Consider the following 18913-nt stretch of genomic DNA (forward strand, 5'->3'; position numbering starts at 1 on the left):
AGAACTGCTAATACGTAAAATGTAAACATAGAGGGCAGCAAGGTGATGTTACAAAATGGCAACTTTGCGGAAGTCGGAGTCTGCTTGTGGTGCTGTAGCTTAGAAGGAATTAGATTACTGCACAGAAAAAGCCCACAAAGGGCACATATCTTACTATGGGGTCTCGTTTGAAGTAAGTGAATAATATGTTTATAATTAGTTTACAATTAACTTGAGTAATTTGCGTTTGTTTTACCACTTAATTACGTGTCATGAGTGATGATGGTGGCAGCCTCACTCAGTCGGCAGCTTTCCCATTGATTTTCTTTTTTTTGGGAGAATGTTACTTAATAATACAGTGGTGATACAGTCAGTACATACAATACAAGACGTCGGCATACTGATTTTTATTCAATTCTTTGTAGCGAAATTATTAATGATAATTTATCAGTTGTACCTTTTGATTTAGACCAACTGATTTTTTTTTAGTGTAGTATGGACTATGACTAGGCTATGTAGGAATTTTCAGCTCAGAAAATAATCAAATTACTATTAGTCTCTTTTATATTAATATAATATAAGTCAATCGTGACGTCATCACTGTAACTCCCAATTTTATTTGCCTATCCCCACAGTTCAATCATTTTTCAATTAGTGAACGATTGTCTTGATTTTTGTAGGTTCGTGTGCAAAAAATATTCCTCATTTTTTTATTGCAAGAAGATGGAAATTGAATTGTAATTGAAAATTACTTTCGTAAAACACTGAGCTTAATTAGAACATGAAGAAAGTTACTTCAAATTCAGTATTAAGTATGAACAAGTAAGGAATTCCTTGAATCAATGGACCTTCATAAACTAAAAAAACTGAATGTTTATTATATTAGGAATATTTTAGACCTAGAAGACTCAAGGAAGGAAATTAGATGTAAGCCTACAGGTACGGCCAGGCAGGAGGCCACTGGGGCCTCCTCCTACTGTACTAGCTAGGCCGTAGCCTAGCTTAGCTAGCTATATGAAATGTTTATTTCTTTGATGAAATGTCTATCAAAATAGCATTACAAACAAGTTCTTCTAACGCAATACAAATCACAATAGTTATTCTTCGTACTGTACTGCTGAGATGTGTAGTTAAAGTGTACTGCGGGACTTACCAACTTGGCGAAGATTTTCTTTGCTATCAACCTTCTTTAAGAAAGAGAATTCAGGGTAGGCGGTATGCAAATGAATCATATATTCATAGTGTTAATCTATTTCATATGGAACATGGCGGGGAAATTGTTGTAAAAGCCTTCCCAAAGGAAGAGGGAAAAGCCGCATTCAGTCATCCTTGTTGTCGACTAAGCCAAAGTCACTGATGCGCACTGCTTGTGTAAATCTGGGTATCTATAACCAAGCATAGACATGTCTATAGGCCTAGGCTCACGTATGTTTCGCGTTTAAACCAGCTGTCACACTTTCAATAATGTGGTACTGTATTGTGAAAAGTAATCCAAGTAATTTCTTTAATTATCTGTTGAGACTTACTTACAGTATAGTACATTATTCAGTATTCAGGAATCAGAACAACAACATAATTACTGTTCTGATAAAATGCTGCTTTGAACTGAATGTGATATGGTTTGATTAATTGGTTCTTGAAGTTATCAGAAACTGGTATGTCTTAGCCAAAAGTTTCAGAATATAATTTGGTAAACTATTGGTTTTATTTCATTACACAAAATGAGTCATGCTTGTGAAAATGAGGATAAAAACAAAATACTGATTAGGTAATTTGGAACCTCATTTCTGTAATTAATAGGCCTTTAATATTAACAGTAATAGTTAAAACTCCCAGGTTTTAACAAGCTACAAACCTAAAAAAAAAGAAACAGCTAGCGTGCTAACTATTTGACATCAAGCTTTATTGGAATTTTCATCAATAACATTAAGGCCCTATAAAAAATATTAGTTTATCACCCTATCTGGGTAGGAAAAGTGATGATTGAGGGAGGCTTTTTTTTTTATATTTTTATTTTGCTAAAGCCAAATATCTCCCTTGTTGTTTGCTGGTGCATTGATATTCAAAGTAAAACATGATTTAGATAATGCAAACCATATCTACTAACTATTCAATAAAATAAATGAATAAAAAAAAAAAATTTTCAATAAAAAAAAATTTAAATGTTTCTTTTTTTTCCAATTTTTTTTTTCTTCAAAATTTTCTTTTCCAGTACCATAGAAGACATGCGCGCGGGGGTGATAAAGTAATAATTATTTTTATTGGGTCTAATGTGCAAACCTATACAATAGATTTGTACATTTATTCCTGATGAAATAATTAATGCCGAAATATTTATTTATTCTTTCTTTATACTGAATATGCAATTTCATTACATAGTACTGGTTTCCAAAGTGGTTCAGTTCTTAACTACAAAATTTTAAAAGCAGATATATACACATTGTAACCAAAAAAGATTGATAACTTAACTACAAATTAAAATAGATTTAAAAGGAACATTGAAACTTAAGAAAATAAAAAAAAAATAAAATAAATGTGGATATGCAAGGTAAGAGAAAATCAGGTTAAATTAAGATGGTATTATTGAGCATCTGAAATAGAATGCTTAAAATTTGAAAGTGTCATAGATTTAAAGTTGGTTTTAGTATGATCCAGGAGTTTATTCCATAATTTAGTAGATCGGTATACAAAAGATCTTTTACCTTGCATATTATTCAGGTGTATTCAATTAGTGTATTTTACCTTTGACTGCGAATACAATGCGTATGCAAACCATAATTAAAAACAAAATTTCTCGATAAATATGATGAAGCATGATCATTTAAACTTTCGAAAAATCAATTGTTCGTCCCATTTATCACTGAGTTTGCTCCAACACAATGGTGTGTATTTCAATACTTAGAGTATGATTATACTTTCTTATCTGAGATTAATCAGTGGACTTTTTGGAAATTTTTACGAAATCTTAGCAATGGGACCATTTTTTATCTGTCAATCAGGGTCTTTTTACTGGGGCCATTTTTACCACATACCATTTTACAGAGGCTTCAACAAATTCACTACAGATATACAGTAGTTTCTTTTTGATAAATCTTACAATGAGTTTACAGTTGAATAAATTTGAATGTTTTATTTTATTTTTTTTTCTTTTCTGTCTCTTTTGTCTAGGGAAAATCCCGAGCATATTTTTGAATGCTTTTTTGAGGTAGCAGCACCTAAGGACACAGATTCTAGTAAGTGACATTTCTTGGATATTTTATGAATTTTGTTTCCTCTTTTTATTAATTGTATTTTTTAGTCAACCAGCAGTAGCAATTATAATGAATTACGAGATGAGCATTTCATTTGAGGGCTTTAGTGCAGTGTGTACAAAAGTGGCACTTTTAACCATTTTTGTCATGTTAAAAATAGTTTAATAGACTAGTTTTTACTTTAATAGTTATTACGGTGTTTAATTCCATTAGAAATCTGTTAAAATAGTGTCCAGATGAGGAACAGTCCAAGATCTTTTGTACCCGGGGTGGGTTTTTAAATGTTTCAGATGGTTTGAATCAACACTTACCTCAGCCCCACCATGGGAATACATGAGCCCTATATTAAATAATAATAATAATAATGGTATGAAACATCAAGATACGTTTAATAGTAATATTAATAATATACTCTTAATTAGGCATTGTAACATTTATTCAAAATAGAGACAAAACATGGGGCTTTTCCTCCTATTTCTTAAAATCTAGAATAAAAATATTTTGTTTATAATATAAACAAAAAAAAGTTGATTGCATTTTAGGTCTCTCCACTTTATTCAACATTGACACATGAAGGTCTAATTTTTACCTTGAAGTCTATTAAATGAATGTACATTTTAAAGTACTGTTGAAGCCATTGTATACATCATTGATTGTTTATAAAAGGGCAGAGGTTAAAGGTGGATAGTAATGACAGTTAGGTCATCTGATCTGATGGATAAAAAAAAAAGAAAATAGAATGTAGATAGAAATCTTGCAGATACTGTAGGAAATGCTCCCATTGGCTATTTTTTTCAAAGATGCATGACCAATATTCACATTAATTTAATGTAATGAGATTTCACCTGAATAGCTACAGTAGTAGTAGTTTGTTTTAAAACTAATTGTACTTTTTTATTAAAACTTTAATACATTTAGAAAATTTTAAGTGTATCCAATTTTTGACTTGCAATGCTCATACTTTGAAGTGCAGTTGCATATAATAAATGACAAATTAATAAAAGAGTAGGTAGAGCCATGTTAGTCTGGTTCACGTACAGTATTTTATAATAAAAATACTGGTAGCACATAGATTAACTGGGGTCATGGTAGAATAGAAGTGTCCTTGTCGCAGTCCTGGTTAAGGTCAATTCTACTGTACCACCACCACACAGTGGGACATGATAAGAAGAAGACTAACTTTAAATTGTTTATTTTCATACACAAGTGCTTAAATGAAGCCAGCATAGACTGCTGGCAAAAGCTTATGTAATAAACAATTTAAGTACCAGGTAATAGTCTATCATAATATAAAGTGCTACCATTGTTTTTATTGTATAATTTAATAATATAGAAACTATGTTTTATCAGCACAATGTTGTTGGCTAGCAAAATGATCTTCCAATGAAAAAAACATCTGTTCCCGGTTTTTCAAATTTCACTTTTTTTGGTCTATTTTACATTTTTTTATATAAATTTATATAAAGAGTAATTTTTTTTTTTTTTTTTTTTTTTTTTAATCTGTTTCTGTATTGGTTTTTGAGAGCCACTTGACACAGTGTATTTTAGTATACTTTTAGTTATTCTGTCTTCCTGTGTTTGGAACTGTTTGTGTGTATAATTGAGACAAAATAAATAAAATGATGTTTATATATTGTATAATTCTACAGAGCCAGAAATTGTTTCAATATACCCATTAGACTTTGATGATGAGGGCTGCAAGAAGGAGTTGCCTCGTTTCTGCTTCCCATGTGATACAAGGTAAGCAGGCATTTTATAGTAAAGTATGACCATAGATATAGTCTTACTATGAAATGAGACACATCGTTGGTGAAATCATTGAGATATTCACTAAAATAGGTCAAAGTCAGAATTTATACCAAATTTTGATTTTAATGTTTTTGAATAACTTGATACTTATATTTTTTTGTGATTGTTGTAAGCTTTTAAGTGAATTTTCCTACTAAACTGTGTTCTCTGCACATATTCTGTAATTGTAGTCCTACACTGTATTATTTATGTTCAGTTTATCTTTGAGACTGATTTTCTCAAAACATAGTTCTCATACACCTAAACTTTAAATGCTCAAGTCTGTTGATCTACAGTACTTACCCTAGGGAAGCCATTCAAAGAAATTTAACCAGTCATACCAGTCTCATGGTTGTGAGAGCAGCTTAGCTCAGTCTGCTAATCTGGTGGTAGCCACTGTGTGTGTGCGCTGAACTGTGAAGATCTCTAGGTCCCTGGTTCAATTCTCATCGCTGCCTCTCCTTGTGTTTCAGCTAGAAGGCTGAAATACAAGTTATAATAGCGCACTGTCTTTCAGATGAGATGTTAAGTCGTTGGTCCCGTGTGCATTATGGCCCATGTGCACGTTAAAATAATGCAGTATGGAAAAGAGTAGGGCATTTTTTTCTCCCGGTGTACTGCCCAATAATCACCAGAAGGACCCCACTGAAAATAAGTCTTCTTCTAGACTTTTGTTGGCTATCCTTGGTGTTTACATTGAATAAATGCAATCCAAAGACCAAATTGAAGCTTATGATGTGATCTACTCAAATATAAATAACTTAATTTTTTATTTTCTAACCATGAGACTGGTATGACTGGTTAATTTTCTGTAACTCTTCTGGAATCTGTTTGCAATGTAGACACATTGTTCATTACTGATAATGATCTAATAAAAGATTGAAATATTCAATCACACTGACAAGTCGTACTTTATTTGGCTTATGTTTCATACTAAAGTTATCTAAAACTCATCAGTGGACATATTGGTTTTTGATGTTTGTTCATTTTGTAAAGGTTTACAAGATAGATGCTAGAAAAATGTAAAGTGGTATTTGTTATGGAGGGCGGGATAATGTGCACATATGTCCCCATGTCCACAAAAAAATGTTGCTTGCTGGTTAAAATTTAGTTGTTTGATCTTTTAAAATGAGCCAATCACGCTTTTAATTGAATTGTGTATATTTTGTGAGGCAGATACAGGGCTGTAAAAAGTTGGTGGTTCTGGGACTTGAGTATTTTAGGGCTGGGCTAGCAAAAAATACATTAAAACTAGACCATTATTCAATAGCTGATATATAAGGGCTAGCAATTATTTTGGCAAAACTAGACATAAAAATCACTTCAGTCAGACCTAGTACTAGTTGAGGGGATGGGTCATTGCACTATTAAAGTAGTAAGTGTAGGCCTTCTGTACATGTCCCTATAATAAGTGATGGTTAATAGTCTATAATATATAATAATTCGATGAATCATTTAACCATTCATAGCTCTATTTAAAGTATGTTTCCTGCAACCTACAATTCAGCCAACAGTAGTACAGTATTATTCAAAACCGTTCTACTACAAGCAAGTTAGTTTTGTTTACCCAACAGGCATGATTTTTGTGACATCATTTTTTGGACTTGTTTTCGATACTATTATGATAAGGCACTGGAACTCATTTCTTCTTTTTACATTTGTTGTATGATTTTTGTTTTGTCAACTGATCTTTTCCTAGTTAACTTGACATTTCTTGTTTGAGGTTTAAAGAGTATTAACAATTGAGTCGATTTTCTAGTTTAGTTATGTGTATTTATAACTTTCTATCTTTTCCAAAATGTTTTGAAAGTTTTTTTTTAAGTTTTGTGAATATTTACTGTATATTATCAGTGTGTTTCTTTTTCTGTGTTATAATAGTAGCATCATTTTTTGTAGTATAATTATTTGTCAATTAATAATTATATTAAAATTTATAATGTACTATTTGCTAATTAAATGATAATGATTATAATAAGATTAATAGTAGATGGAACCATGTAAATCTGGTAGACATATGAAATAAACATTTTAACAAAATGATAATGAAATTGTTCATTTTTTAATTAAAATCCTATAATAATTTATGGTAAAAGCAATGATAATTAATAATAAAAATACATTAATGAGGCCTATAATAAATGAGGATCATATTTACTAACACTTTAGTTTAGTATTTGGAAAAGCAAGTTATTTTAGTATGTTTAATTTTGAATGTTCAGCCCAATACATTGTTAAGTGATATACTGTAAACAGTGTTTACAAATGTTCAGAAGTATAAACTGTCTAATTTATGAGAATATAATCCATAATCCAGAGAATATACAATTATGGCTCAGTTTTGTTCTTATATTTATGTTGGCTGTAGTTCTGACTCTCATTTCCTGTCGTAGTACAGTATCTACTAATTCCATTCAAATTAGTTCCTTTATAGTGTTCCTCTTCTCACTATTTGTGTCAGCACCAACTCTGTTCTGAGAAGCTTCATTGTCAGATAATATTGTTTTTTATTATCATCTTACGGCTCATTAATTGTATTTGCATATTGTAGCACTTTTGGTAATTACTCTGTAAATATTTTTATTCCTGATGATGACTTAATAAAGTCGAAACGTTGAGTAAAATGGCCTCACTTTCTCTATTTGGAGTCACTTTTGTTTTATTTTATTTGAACATAGTCAGTGCACCTTCTGATATTGTTTTAATTTTATTGGAATTTTGTAACAATTCTTTGACTATTTTAATTTACACATGTACAGTACTGCACAAAGAGGAAGAAAACATTTCCAGGTGTTTTTGAGGGAAAACCTATTGCTAGAATACTGTACCTTTAAATCCAATTCTGTGAATTTTAACGATAATTTTTTTTTAAATGTTTAACCCAGGAATTCTGGCTCATAAAAATGTTCACCTCTTCTCCCATTTTTTTTATAATAAAAAATTAATCGATTTGTCTTTTTTATTGTCAGAAAAAAATTGTAAACATGAAAATACACTATCTCATCTATGTTTGAAATTACAAGATCCTCAAATTAAGAATAATACCTTGCTAGAGGCAGTGTGAAAAAAAATTATCCCTCTCTCTTTTCGGACAAGTACAGTATGGATTTCTTGTCATCAGGTGCCTCTTGAGGGTATCACTTATAAAAAAAGAAAGAAAAATTAATTTGTCAATCCAACCAAAGTTATTTTGATACGTAGCTAAAAATGTTATCTTAAACCATAAGATCCTTTCCTTCCAACCATGGTTCTAGCAACCATTAGTTAGGACACTGTGTCAGACTTGTTGAGAACCTTGTCAGAGAAACCAGCTGTATCATATTTATCTTGTTGAATATTAATTACCATTCTGGAGTACAAATAACACAATAATGATGGTACTATTAAAATCATTATGTATACTCCAAATTTGATATAATTTTAACCTTTCTAAAAAAAATAGTTCTGGTTCTGATGGTGGATAAGGACAGTGCAAACTGTCGGCCGGCCAGGCACGCTATTTGCTTATGTATACTTTAAAGAACTATTCATTTACATACCCACGAAGGTAATCCTAGCTAGAAGTATTGTGTTGTTTTTGAATGTTTTTACCACAAAAATGGACAATGTAAAATTGATTAACATTTTTTGGTGTATGTTCAGATACCGTGAATTTCCACCAGTTTTACACCAAGAAAATGAGTATATTAACATGATCAATGTACGGAAATAGTTTGTTCGATTTTAGTATTGAATTGGGTACTTTCAGGATTGGGTGGAAAGAGATGACAAGGATAATTGCTTTCCCCAAGGACAAATAGTCAACAGTCTGTAAAGTAATCTGTTTCAGGTTTCAAGTAGAAGAAAATATATAAGCTATTGCTTTCCAAAATAAAATCAGTGGTAAATAATGATACTGTATGTACAGTGGTAGCATCCTTCAGCAGGCACATTTTGTACTTGGGGCCCGTTCGAGCGAAAAAATATCAGTGCGATTTACCAGTTAATTCACCGGTACACACTTTCTAAAACCGCTCGGACACTAGCCTAATTACCTTACCATCTGGATTATCTGTGACAATCTTGACTACCAAATTGCTGGGTAGAATACCATGTATGGAATGACCATGGAGCCGGAGGCAATGATAAATCAAACTTAATTGTTTTTCCAAATGTTTTGTCCGCAGCCCGGTGCGAAATTTAATAGGTTACGCGGCCCAGGCATGGTTGCAGGCAGCTCTTCTTTGCCTCCTCACACATGCATGACGAAATCTAAATTTAGTACTATAGCTACGCGATCGATTTGTAAATTTACCATTAATAAACTTGAATAAACTAGCCTACGTACAGATTTTAAAGCAGCCATTATAAGTTATTGAGCTACATTATCATTCGACCGTGCCGCGCTATGTTATAGCAGCAGTAGCAAGTAAACAAAGAATGGGTTGTTCACAATGGGACAAGTTGAAATTTACTTTCGGAGTAGTTTCGTTACACATATTTACCGTGAGCTAAAACTTTGCTCAAACGGTCGACCACTCGCTGAGTGCTCAGCGTGATTACCCAGTGAATAAACGGAATACAGTTAGCGTTTTTTGCTCGAACAGGCACTTGGTGATTCTTCCAAAAATAATGAGACAAAATTTTGGCAAATTGGTGATCTGTGAATCTCTTCTTTCAAATTAAATTTTGACAAAGTGTGAATGATAAATACCAATACAAATTTGTTGCTGTAAAGTCCTATAAAAAAATTATTAGTTTATCACTATAACAACTCCCTGGTTAATCACCCTATCTAGGCTAGAAACGTGATGAGGAAGGGAGACTTTTTATTTGTTATTTTTTTATCTTATAAATAAAGCCTTTGAACTGTTTGTTGGTGATTAATATTAAAATTTAAAAATGATGGAATAGAAATCTTTCTTTATTCTGGATACTCAGTCAGTATTCTTACACTGTTCTTCCCTGAGGTCCAGGATATTATCTTAAACTACATTATATTACAAAATAAAATTAAAAGAAAAATGCATAAAAATATAAAAACAGTATATATATAATTATATATATATATAGATTATAGATTATATAAATACAAGAAACAGAAAAGAAAACTAAAAGGGGAAATTAAATGAGATTTTTTGATTTTTTTATGATGGCAATAATACAAACAGTATCAACTAACTATTTACTGAAAAAAATGAAAAATTTTCACCAAAAAAATGGGGTTTTTTTCCCAAAAAAAAAAATAAAAAATTTCCAAAAAACATTTTTTCCCCAATACATAGAAGCCATTGGCCTAATGTTTCTATTAAAGCCTTTTTTCCGATTAAATCGCTATTTATATACAGTATGTGTATATATATATACTGTATATATATATATTTATAATATATATATATATATTTATAATATATATATATATATTGTCCTCACACTGAGGAAGAACACATGAGTGTTTGAAATATTTGTGACTTAATAAAGTATATTGTTTCTAGTATATTTTTTACATAGTGTCTTAGCTATTTTTTACTGTCTTTCTATATATATATATATATATATTATGAAGCTTTTACTCATCTTCAGACATACAGTATTCCTTTTGTTTTCAATAATGGCAATTTACGTAAGTTTATCCCCAGCCGTATGTGACGCATCATGTAATAAGGCGCTGTGTGACACGCTGCACACAGCTGGAGATAAACTTAGGAGTAGAGTTAACCCACTTTACAATTCAGTGATACAGTTTTTGTCTGTGGATAGTTTTATCTTGTGGTGCTAGTATCTGGCTCTCATCCATTCTGGCAATTTTGTTGAACCTAGTGTTATTATATAGCAGCATGCAGTACATTTTTTCAGATATTTATTTTCTTAGAAAATTTAATATTGTACCATAGTATTTATACCTCATCATGTTTATTCTCGCTTTTCAGATGCTATTTCTGCTGATTGTTAATGTTGTCTTGGCCAAATAAATTAAAATGAATTCACAGGCAAATGCTGCACATACCGATGGACAATAACTTTATAAAGGTTTATTGTCCTCAGAGAAAGGACAAAAGCATTAAAGGGAAAATTACGCTGTCATGATTGACACTGTTTTTATTATCCAATAATTTTATTTTGGCAAGCTAGGGATTTTTAGCTATAAGGTTTGGTAAAGTGTATTACTGGTAGTAAACAATATATCAGCTCTTGTTGTCTACTGTCTAAAGTTCTACAATCATATCCCTCCTGCTAGAATAATACTTTGTCTTTGATGCATTTATATTAAAGTAGCTTTGGGTTGATAATTTTTTTTGTGACTCTGATTTTCAAGGAAATGGCCAACTGTATACAATAAAAAGGGAAGTTATGTTACACACACACACTTCAGGAGTTAATTAATTAGGGAAAGGATGATATTTCCCATGAATACTATAGATATATCAGTATTATATGTTAATACTAATTGTTGTTGCTAATGATTATTATTGACTGATGTCATTGTTAAATGTTATTACTTTTTTATGTATTATTTTTATTTTAGAAACTAATCTGATCAGTACAATATTAAACTATTGTGCTTAATACTGATTGAATGCTTAGTTCTATACATTGTAATTAATTTTTAGCACAGTTTATTTTTATGATCAAGGTTGTCCTATAATATTTTGCTTCATACTGATTGAATGCTTAGTACATTGTTTAATTAATTTTTAGCACAGTTTATTTTTATGATCAAGGTTGTTCTACTTTCACCTCCCCAACATTTCATTCTCTTTTCCTCTTTTTCTGCCAACTATCTTATGAATTCCTCTCAAAGTTTTAAGCTCATTAGCATAATGTGTATCTTTAAAGCATTTTTAAAGATATGAAGTATCCTAAAGAAAAATACTGGTGGTACTGTTCATAATAGTTAACTACTGTATACTGTAGGTATTGCTAATTGTCCACATTACTCTTGAACCTTGCCCTGTCTTACTCTATATAGACTATACAGTAGATAGTGTAACATATAAATCTGAATCTGTATCAGTCATTGCCTTTGATTATGCCTTAATGCAAAAATGATCAGATATTGGTTAACTATATACTGTAGGATTTTTCCTAATTGTCCACATAATACTATTACTGTGCATAGGTTTTCATGTTTAAGGTCACTTCAACCATGCCCTGTGTTGTATGGATTGTGTAATCTATCTGAATCTCACCTGTCCTTAGATTGCACCTGTAAGGTTTAAGGACCTTAAAATAATGTAAAAAAATTGGTCGAGATAATTGATTACGGTACTGTAGCGTTTCCTGATTGTCCACTTATACTGTCCATATCTGTAGGTTTCTATAATAAAGATCACTTGAACCTTGCCCTGTGTTGTTATGGATGTTGTAACTACAATATTAATGTATCTGAATCTATATAACCCTGGCCTTCCATCGTGTCTTGTAAACTTGTCAGATGGGACATTTGATTACTGTACAGTACTAACAGTATTGTATAGGTTTCACAAGGCAGTCATAATTTAAGCATTAAAAGGACTATGATATGAAAATAAATGCTTTAAATACTATATAAATAGATTTTACTATAGGAAGTCAATATTTAAACAATTAATGTCAACTGTGTATAAAAGTTATGCTTCAAATAGAATTCATGAGGTGTCATTCACCATTTATAAATATTAATTGTTACCAGGGTTTGCTTTTAATATTCATATCACCAGTATAATCACTTCATAAATGGAATATGCTATAGAAATCGTTGTTTTATTTGCTGTGCTACAGTACAATTAGATTTTACTAGGACAGCCATCATTTCAACATTTAACTGTGGTGGGAAGTCGTTTTTTGCAATATTTTCATACTTTCTTTTAGCTGGGTAATTGTTTAAAAGAAACTTTGTTAAGAGCATCATTGCATTCATTACATAGATTTCACCAGGGGAGTAATTTAAACATTTATAGGGACTATGAGCCCAATGACACTTAGGGGCCGCTTGAGGGAAAAAACATCCGTGTGATTTACCAGTTAAATCACTGGAAATACTTCCTAAAAGGACACTCGTCTAATTACCATTACCATCTGGATTATTTTCGACAATTTTGACAACCAAATTGCTGGATAAAATACAGTGTATGGACTGTCTCTTATACACATCTAGATGTGTATAAGAGACAGGTATTTATACCTCATCATGTTTATTCTCGCTTTTCAGATGCTATTTCTGCTGATTGTAAATGTTGCCTTGACCAAATAAATTAAAATGGATCCACAGGCAAATGCTGCACATACCGATGGACAATAACTATATAAAGGTTTATTGTCCTCGGAGAAAGGACAAAAGCATTGAAGGGAAAATTACGCTGTCATGATTGACACTGTTTTTATTATCCAATAATTTTATTTTGGCAAGCTAGGGATTTTTAGCTATAAGGTTTGGTAAAGTGTATTACTGGTAGTAAACAATATATCAGCTCTTGTTGTCTACTGTCTAAAGTTCTACAATCATATCCCTCCTGCTAGAATAATACTTTGTCTTTGATGCATTTATATTAAAGTAGCTTTGGGTTGATAATTTTTTTTGTGACTCTGATTTTCAAGGAAATGGCCAACTTTAGTTTATACTAGCTTGCAAAAATAAGGTGAATTAAAGGTGATTTTTAACTACTTTTTAGCGTGATTATTTTGTGGGGGGGGGGCGCAAGTATTTTTCAGGGGAAAGCACCTCTGCACATCCTTCACCCCTAGATACGCCACTGGTATACAGTAACTTTCATGTTTTGTAATGCGAGTGCAGTTTTGTGTCAAAAGTGCTATCCCCACAACATCATGTTAATTGACTAGAATGGCAGTGCCAAGCACCAAAATGGCAAGGCCAAGGTTAACCACCAAAAAGGATTACTGCAATATAGGCCTACTATAAACAACAAAAACCTTGAAAATTTAGGTCAATTAGGTAATGTTTTTGTTTTAGTTATTTTCATTGTTGTATTATAGTAGGTTTTTTTATTATGTACATTGAAGTGATAATAAAAGCATCTGAATATCAATTTACTATTAGAGGTTTTGGTATTCTGTTTTGGCAGAAATGGGTTAATGTTTTAGTTATTTTGGTCATTAATTTGTTATTTTTGTTTACACAGCTATTCTGGTTTTTTTCGTCATATTTGGGAAAAAATAAGTTTTCGAGTTATCAAGGTTAGATTTATGGGGACCAAGCCGGTCCTGGCCCCTCAGAGTGTAATGAAAAAAGGAAAAAAATTAAAAAGAACCACTTCAGAGGCTATTTCAAGGCATCTGGAAAACAAAAATTAATTACTGTTGTCTCTCTGTAGGCTCCCCCCCCCCTCTTTTCAGGGACATTAATTGTATAATTTTTATATGAGTTGATTACATTTATCAAATCACAATTTGAAGCATATTAAATGTTTGCATTTACTTTGTTATTATAGTTTTACTCCTGCTGGTCAGTTGTTCACATTTGTGTTGACGGACATTGAAAGCAAGCAAAGGTTTGGATTCTGCCGGCATCCACCAGGAGCAAAAACTTGTCTCTGCATACTAAGGTAAAAAATAAATATGATTCCAAGTGAGATGCTGACGTCAAAGAATAACACGAATGCATTTATTTTCAAGAAACTCGTAAAATTCATTCTATCATGAAATTCATTGTCAATATTTTTAAGACCATCACCATTTTCATCTTCACTTTCATCAATAGCATACTGTCTTAATTATCATCAAGATTATCGTCAGTTTCATCAACACCAAACACCACTGATATCATTGACTAATATCATTGTCATCAGTATCATTGTTATCAGCGTCATTGTCGCAACATCTTGCGCCATAATTATCATCATCGTCTTGTATCATTTTTAATATGCATTCACATCTTCATCTTTATCTAAAATTGTAAAGAACAGTCAACATAATAAAATCATCTCCATTATCATCAAACTAAATTGTTGGCGTATTAAAACATATTACTGATAGTTCATGGTGATTAAATGAATTTACAATAATAAAACTTACAATAATAAAAAGAGTAATGATGATGAGGATGATGCATGAAGGAACTATGTGTTTCACAGTAAAGAAAATGAATGAATAAATGACCTAAAGTAAGCATCGAACGTCATCAGCGTCATCATCAACGTTTCATAATATTTATACATTTACACTCGGTATAGCTTTGGCCACAGGATCTGATTCATGCAGTCTAATCAGATCGCATTTACTTCCTCTAACATGTTTAAAGAGGAATTCCCGCTTGTTTACATGATCATTTCCAGTGAGACTGCATTCAGCCTTTCCTGCCCATTAAAAATGTAAACGTCTTTGAGTGTAAATCATGCATTGTACTGTGTTAAAAAGCGTAGCCATATTTATTGTCAGCTGATCTTAAGAATGCATGTTATACCGATGATCTATTAATATTAAGCGACTGCTGCTTTAAGCGATAGATGTCATTGCCTTGATTTAACCAGAAAAGCCATTTTGATTGTAATACAATGACTCTCTGCAAATACAACCCTGAATCATTTTTATTTTATACAGAGAATAATAATTTTGACATATTATAGTGATTTCCGTGTGTACAGGTTAAGCAAAATGCAACAAATAGAACTAGAAATATTCAAGATTATAATAAGTTTGGGTTAAAAGTGCCATAAGGCTTCTTTTTATAAACTTCAACTTTTTTTATTATCTCAAAGTAACTTATCTGCAGTAACAAAAACATTTTAAATCAATTTAAATAAAATCATAATTGAATAAATACACTTTTTATTTATAAAAAGCAGTAAAATTTTGCCCGGGTTCCATGTTCTTATTATTTGGCCGATTTCAGGCTTTTAAAACTAACTTTGTACTTATTTTTTCACACTTTTCAAACACAGAAATTTTTTTTGTACACAGTATATCTGTACTGTCTATAGAGGGTACAGTATTATATTGTCACCCCAACTACAAACTAAGTTGCAGATAAGTGTTTGTCTTTCATGGACTATACTCTGGAGTAACTTTTTTTTTGCACTGAACCAAAAATATGTGAATGTGTGTTAAATATTTATGTAATATAGTATTTTGCATTTTCTTGTGCATCATTTTATGTCTATTAGGATTACTATTGTTATGTGCGCTAAGGGACAATCTGTGCATTCCTATACAGGAAATTGTATCAAAGAAGGAAAAGGGATTGAGTTGGAAAGTTCTATTTAGCTAGACTGCAATGGAATGAAATGCTTATTAACCACCTTGCAAGTCGCAGCTGTGTAGCATTTAACTTAAAATTAAGAAGAATCAGGAACATGATGAATTGTGTGTACAGGGAGTGTCTGGCCTTGGACCTATACCTGCACCATTTGTAATGCTTTTGCATAATGTGTAATTGTTGCTATCCCTTTAAACATCTTCCTGATACTTTTCTTGTCTGTTGACCATCAAAATGAGAGTACACCACATCCTCTGCAGGATTAGTAATCTTTTATTATAATATAGGCCTGTACATTATGACACTGTCTTTCAATCAGAATGTCATGCTATTGTACTGTACAATGAACATGCTGTCTTTTATACTAACAATATGAACAAATTGCATTATAAGTAGCTATGACCAATATGTGTCTGTATTCCCATGTATATAGTGGGGGTGTGTGTGTTAAAGTATTTAATAATAATATTGAATATATATATTTTTCTTTCAGTTATTTACCATGGTTTGAGATTTTCTACAAAACTCTGAATACTCTTGGTGAATTACATAATAAGTCACAGGTTTGTTTATTATTAATTGTTTATTAATAGTATTATTCTTGGCTTAATGATTAGAATTATTTATTTAATAAATGTTTCCGGTACACCATATAGTTTTGCAACAGACTACTGTGTTGTTGAGAATATCTTGACATCTCAAATAGATTGCATCATCCATTGTTGGCAACTTTCTCTTTTGTGTTGTCACTATCTATGACATTATCACTGTTCATTTTTGCACTTGAGAGACCAAAGATTTCCCCCATTGACCTGGTATTACACGTTATACAGTAAATCTCAACTACAAACCTCCCAAGTACATGCTCTTAATTTGCGGAAATGACATCATTAAAAATGATCTTTTTGAACAAACATAATGAAACGTCAGTGTATTAGTACATAGAACATACCAACAATATTTTAGTTTGCAAAAAAAAGGGAAAAAAAGAAGTCCATGGATTGGCTTTGCATAGGATTCTGTTCAAAATAATACATTACATACCTGTACATGAATTTCAAAAAACAAAAATTAAAAACAAGCTTAGTTTATACAGTAGTTTAGGTGATTTAATACCAGTTAATGTAATCCATGATACAGATTAATGTTACAGTGGCATTATTTATTGTTTTGTAGTACAAATTCCCAAAATTTACGGCATTCATTTTTAAAAGAAGCCCGCACCCCACCCCACCCCCACCCCATTTCTTACTTTGCAAAAGTAGCCACGAAAAGAAGCCCATCCAAAGTTCGCAAAATAAATAAGCCCAGGGCTTCAAATCGAGGTTTTACTCTGTTACTCTAGAATATACAGTATCAGATAACTTTATTACTCATATTTCATAAACCAGGTGGATGATGTACACCTTGTGCTTAATGAATTGTATAAAATGGACGTGCCACAACCAGGCAGTGTATTGCATATGATAGAGGCTGAGCAGTTATTGGTAAGTTCGTATATTAGACATGAGGTATTCATCCATATTCAAAATAATTAATAAGTATTTATTAACATTAACAATATATAAATAATAACTAAACTAGAACAATTTAATCTGGTTTTTGGTCTGGTTTTGTTGGTTGATCAAAAAGAAAAACAAATAATAATATCACTGCTAGAAAACCTAATTTAAATATTTTATTTTGTTTTTGATTATAAAAATATGTGTTAATGTAATTTAACTGTGAATGTGAATTTCATATCATTTATATGATTGAAATTAATTGAACTTAAACTCATTAATATACAAAATAAGTTTATGAATACAGTATATAAATTTATATTATTTTATTCTGTGTTGTGAATATGTACACTGGCCAGAAAGCTTATTTTCTGTACATAAAATATGACAAAATATATTAACAAAGATGCTGAGATCTCATTGTATATGATGAACTCAAAATGAAATAATTTAATGAATATTAGTTTGATGTTAAATTGACATTCAATTGTAGTTCTACCAAATATATTGAAGAACAGCATGATAGTAGCTAGTACAATATTTAAAATGTGAATTAATATTTTTCTTTTATTGCTTTACTTTTAGGACCTACACAACTTAAAGGTTCCTGATCCAAATAGTTTACCGAAAGTACCAGAAAATGTGAGTTTTTATTTTGTTATTCTACCATTAGGGAGTTTTCGCTGCACTACGTTAACCTTAACTTTAACGGATGACGTCATAATTTATTCATCTTGCGTTGCAGAGTACGTTAATTTCAGGATCTTACATGCTCGACGTACATTAGTTACGGGTTTGCGCATGCGTATTTCGATTTGTTTACAAAAGGGGCGGAGTTATCGCGTTGCATGTTGGGTACTAACGTTAAAGTTAAGGTAAACTCCCTATTATTTAACTGTTTAATTTATAACATTCATAAAAAAGTTAACTCAGACTCCTTTTTCTCATATTTTTTTTTCTTTTACATCTCCTAGTTTATCTTACTGATGCTTATTGTAAAAAATATAATGGAGCTAAAGAATAATAGAGTGAAGTTGTATATATTTCTCATTGGTTTTCCTTTCTTTATGGTTCATTGATTATATCCTGTTATTTAATAGGTGCAGTAGTTTATCTAATGCTATAACCATGCTATAACCCACCATTTCTTGTGCAATCATGTTTTAATATAGGGTATCCCCTATTGTTATCTATACGTGCTCCATTATCTCTGCATTGCTTAATCG

General features: G+C 31.3%; 1 protein-coding gene across 4 annotated transcripts in view; it reads left to right on the forward strand.

Moving 5' to 3' along the window:
- The first annotated feature begins 28 nt into the window (after window positions 1-28).
- The window catches only part of LOC117100443 (DENN domain-containing protein 1B-like), a 34604-nt gene continuing 15719 nt past the window's right edge, over window positions 29-18913 (forward strand). For all 4 annotated transcript variants that reach the window (XM_033240141.1, XM_033240142.1, XM_033240143.1 and 1 more), the window contains exons 1-7: window positions 29-172; window positions 3148-3212; window positions 4880-4970; window positions 14423-14536; window positions 16679-16748; window positions 17577-17672; window positions 18273-18329. In XM_033240141.1, coding sequence (XP_033096032.1) covers window positions 156-172; window positions 3148-3212; window positions 4880-4970; window positions 14423-14536; window positions 16679-16748; window positions 17577-17672; window positions 18273-18329 — 510 coding nt within the window. In that variant the 5' untranslated portion in view covers window positions 29-155. The remainder of the gene's footprint in view (window positions 173-3147; window positions 3213-4879; window positions 4971-14422; window positions 14537-16678; window positions 16749-17576; window positions 17673-18272; window positions 18330-18913) is intronic.

The sequence above is a fragment of the Anneissia japonica genome, unplaced genomic scaffold (genome assembly GCF_011630105.1).
Source record: "Anneissia japonica isolate Jap-2015-1 unplaced genomic scaffold, ASM1163010v1 scaffold1642_len504882_cov181, whole genome shotgun sequence".
NCBI classification, from domain to species: domain Eukaryota; kingdom Metazoa; phylum Echinodermata; class Crinoidea; order Comatulida; family Comatulidae; genus Anneissia; species Anneissia japonica.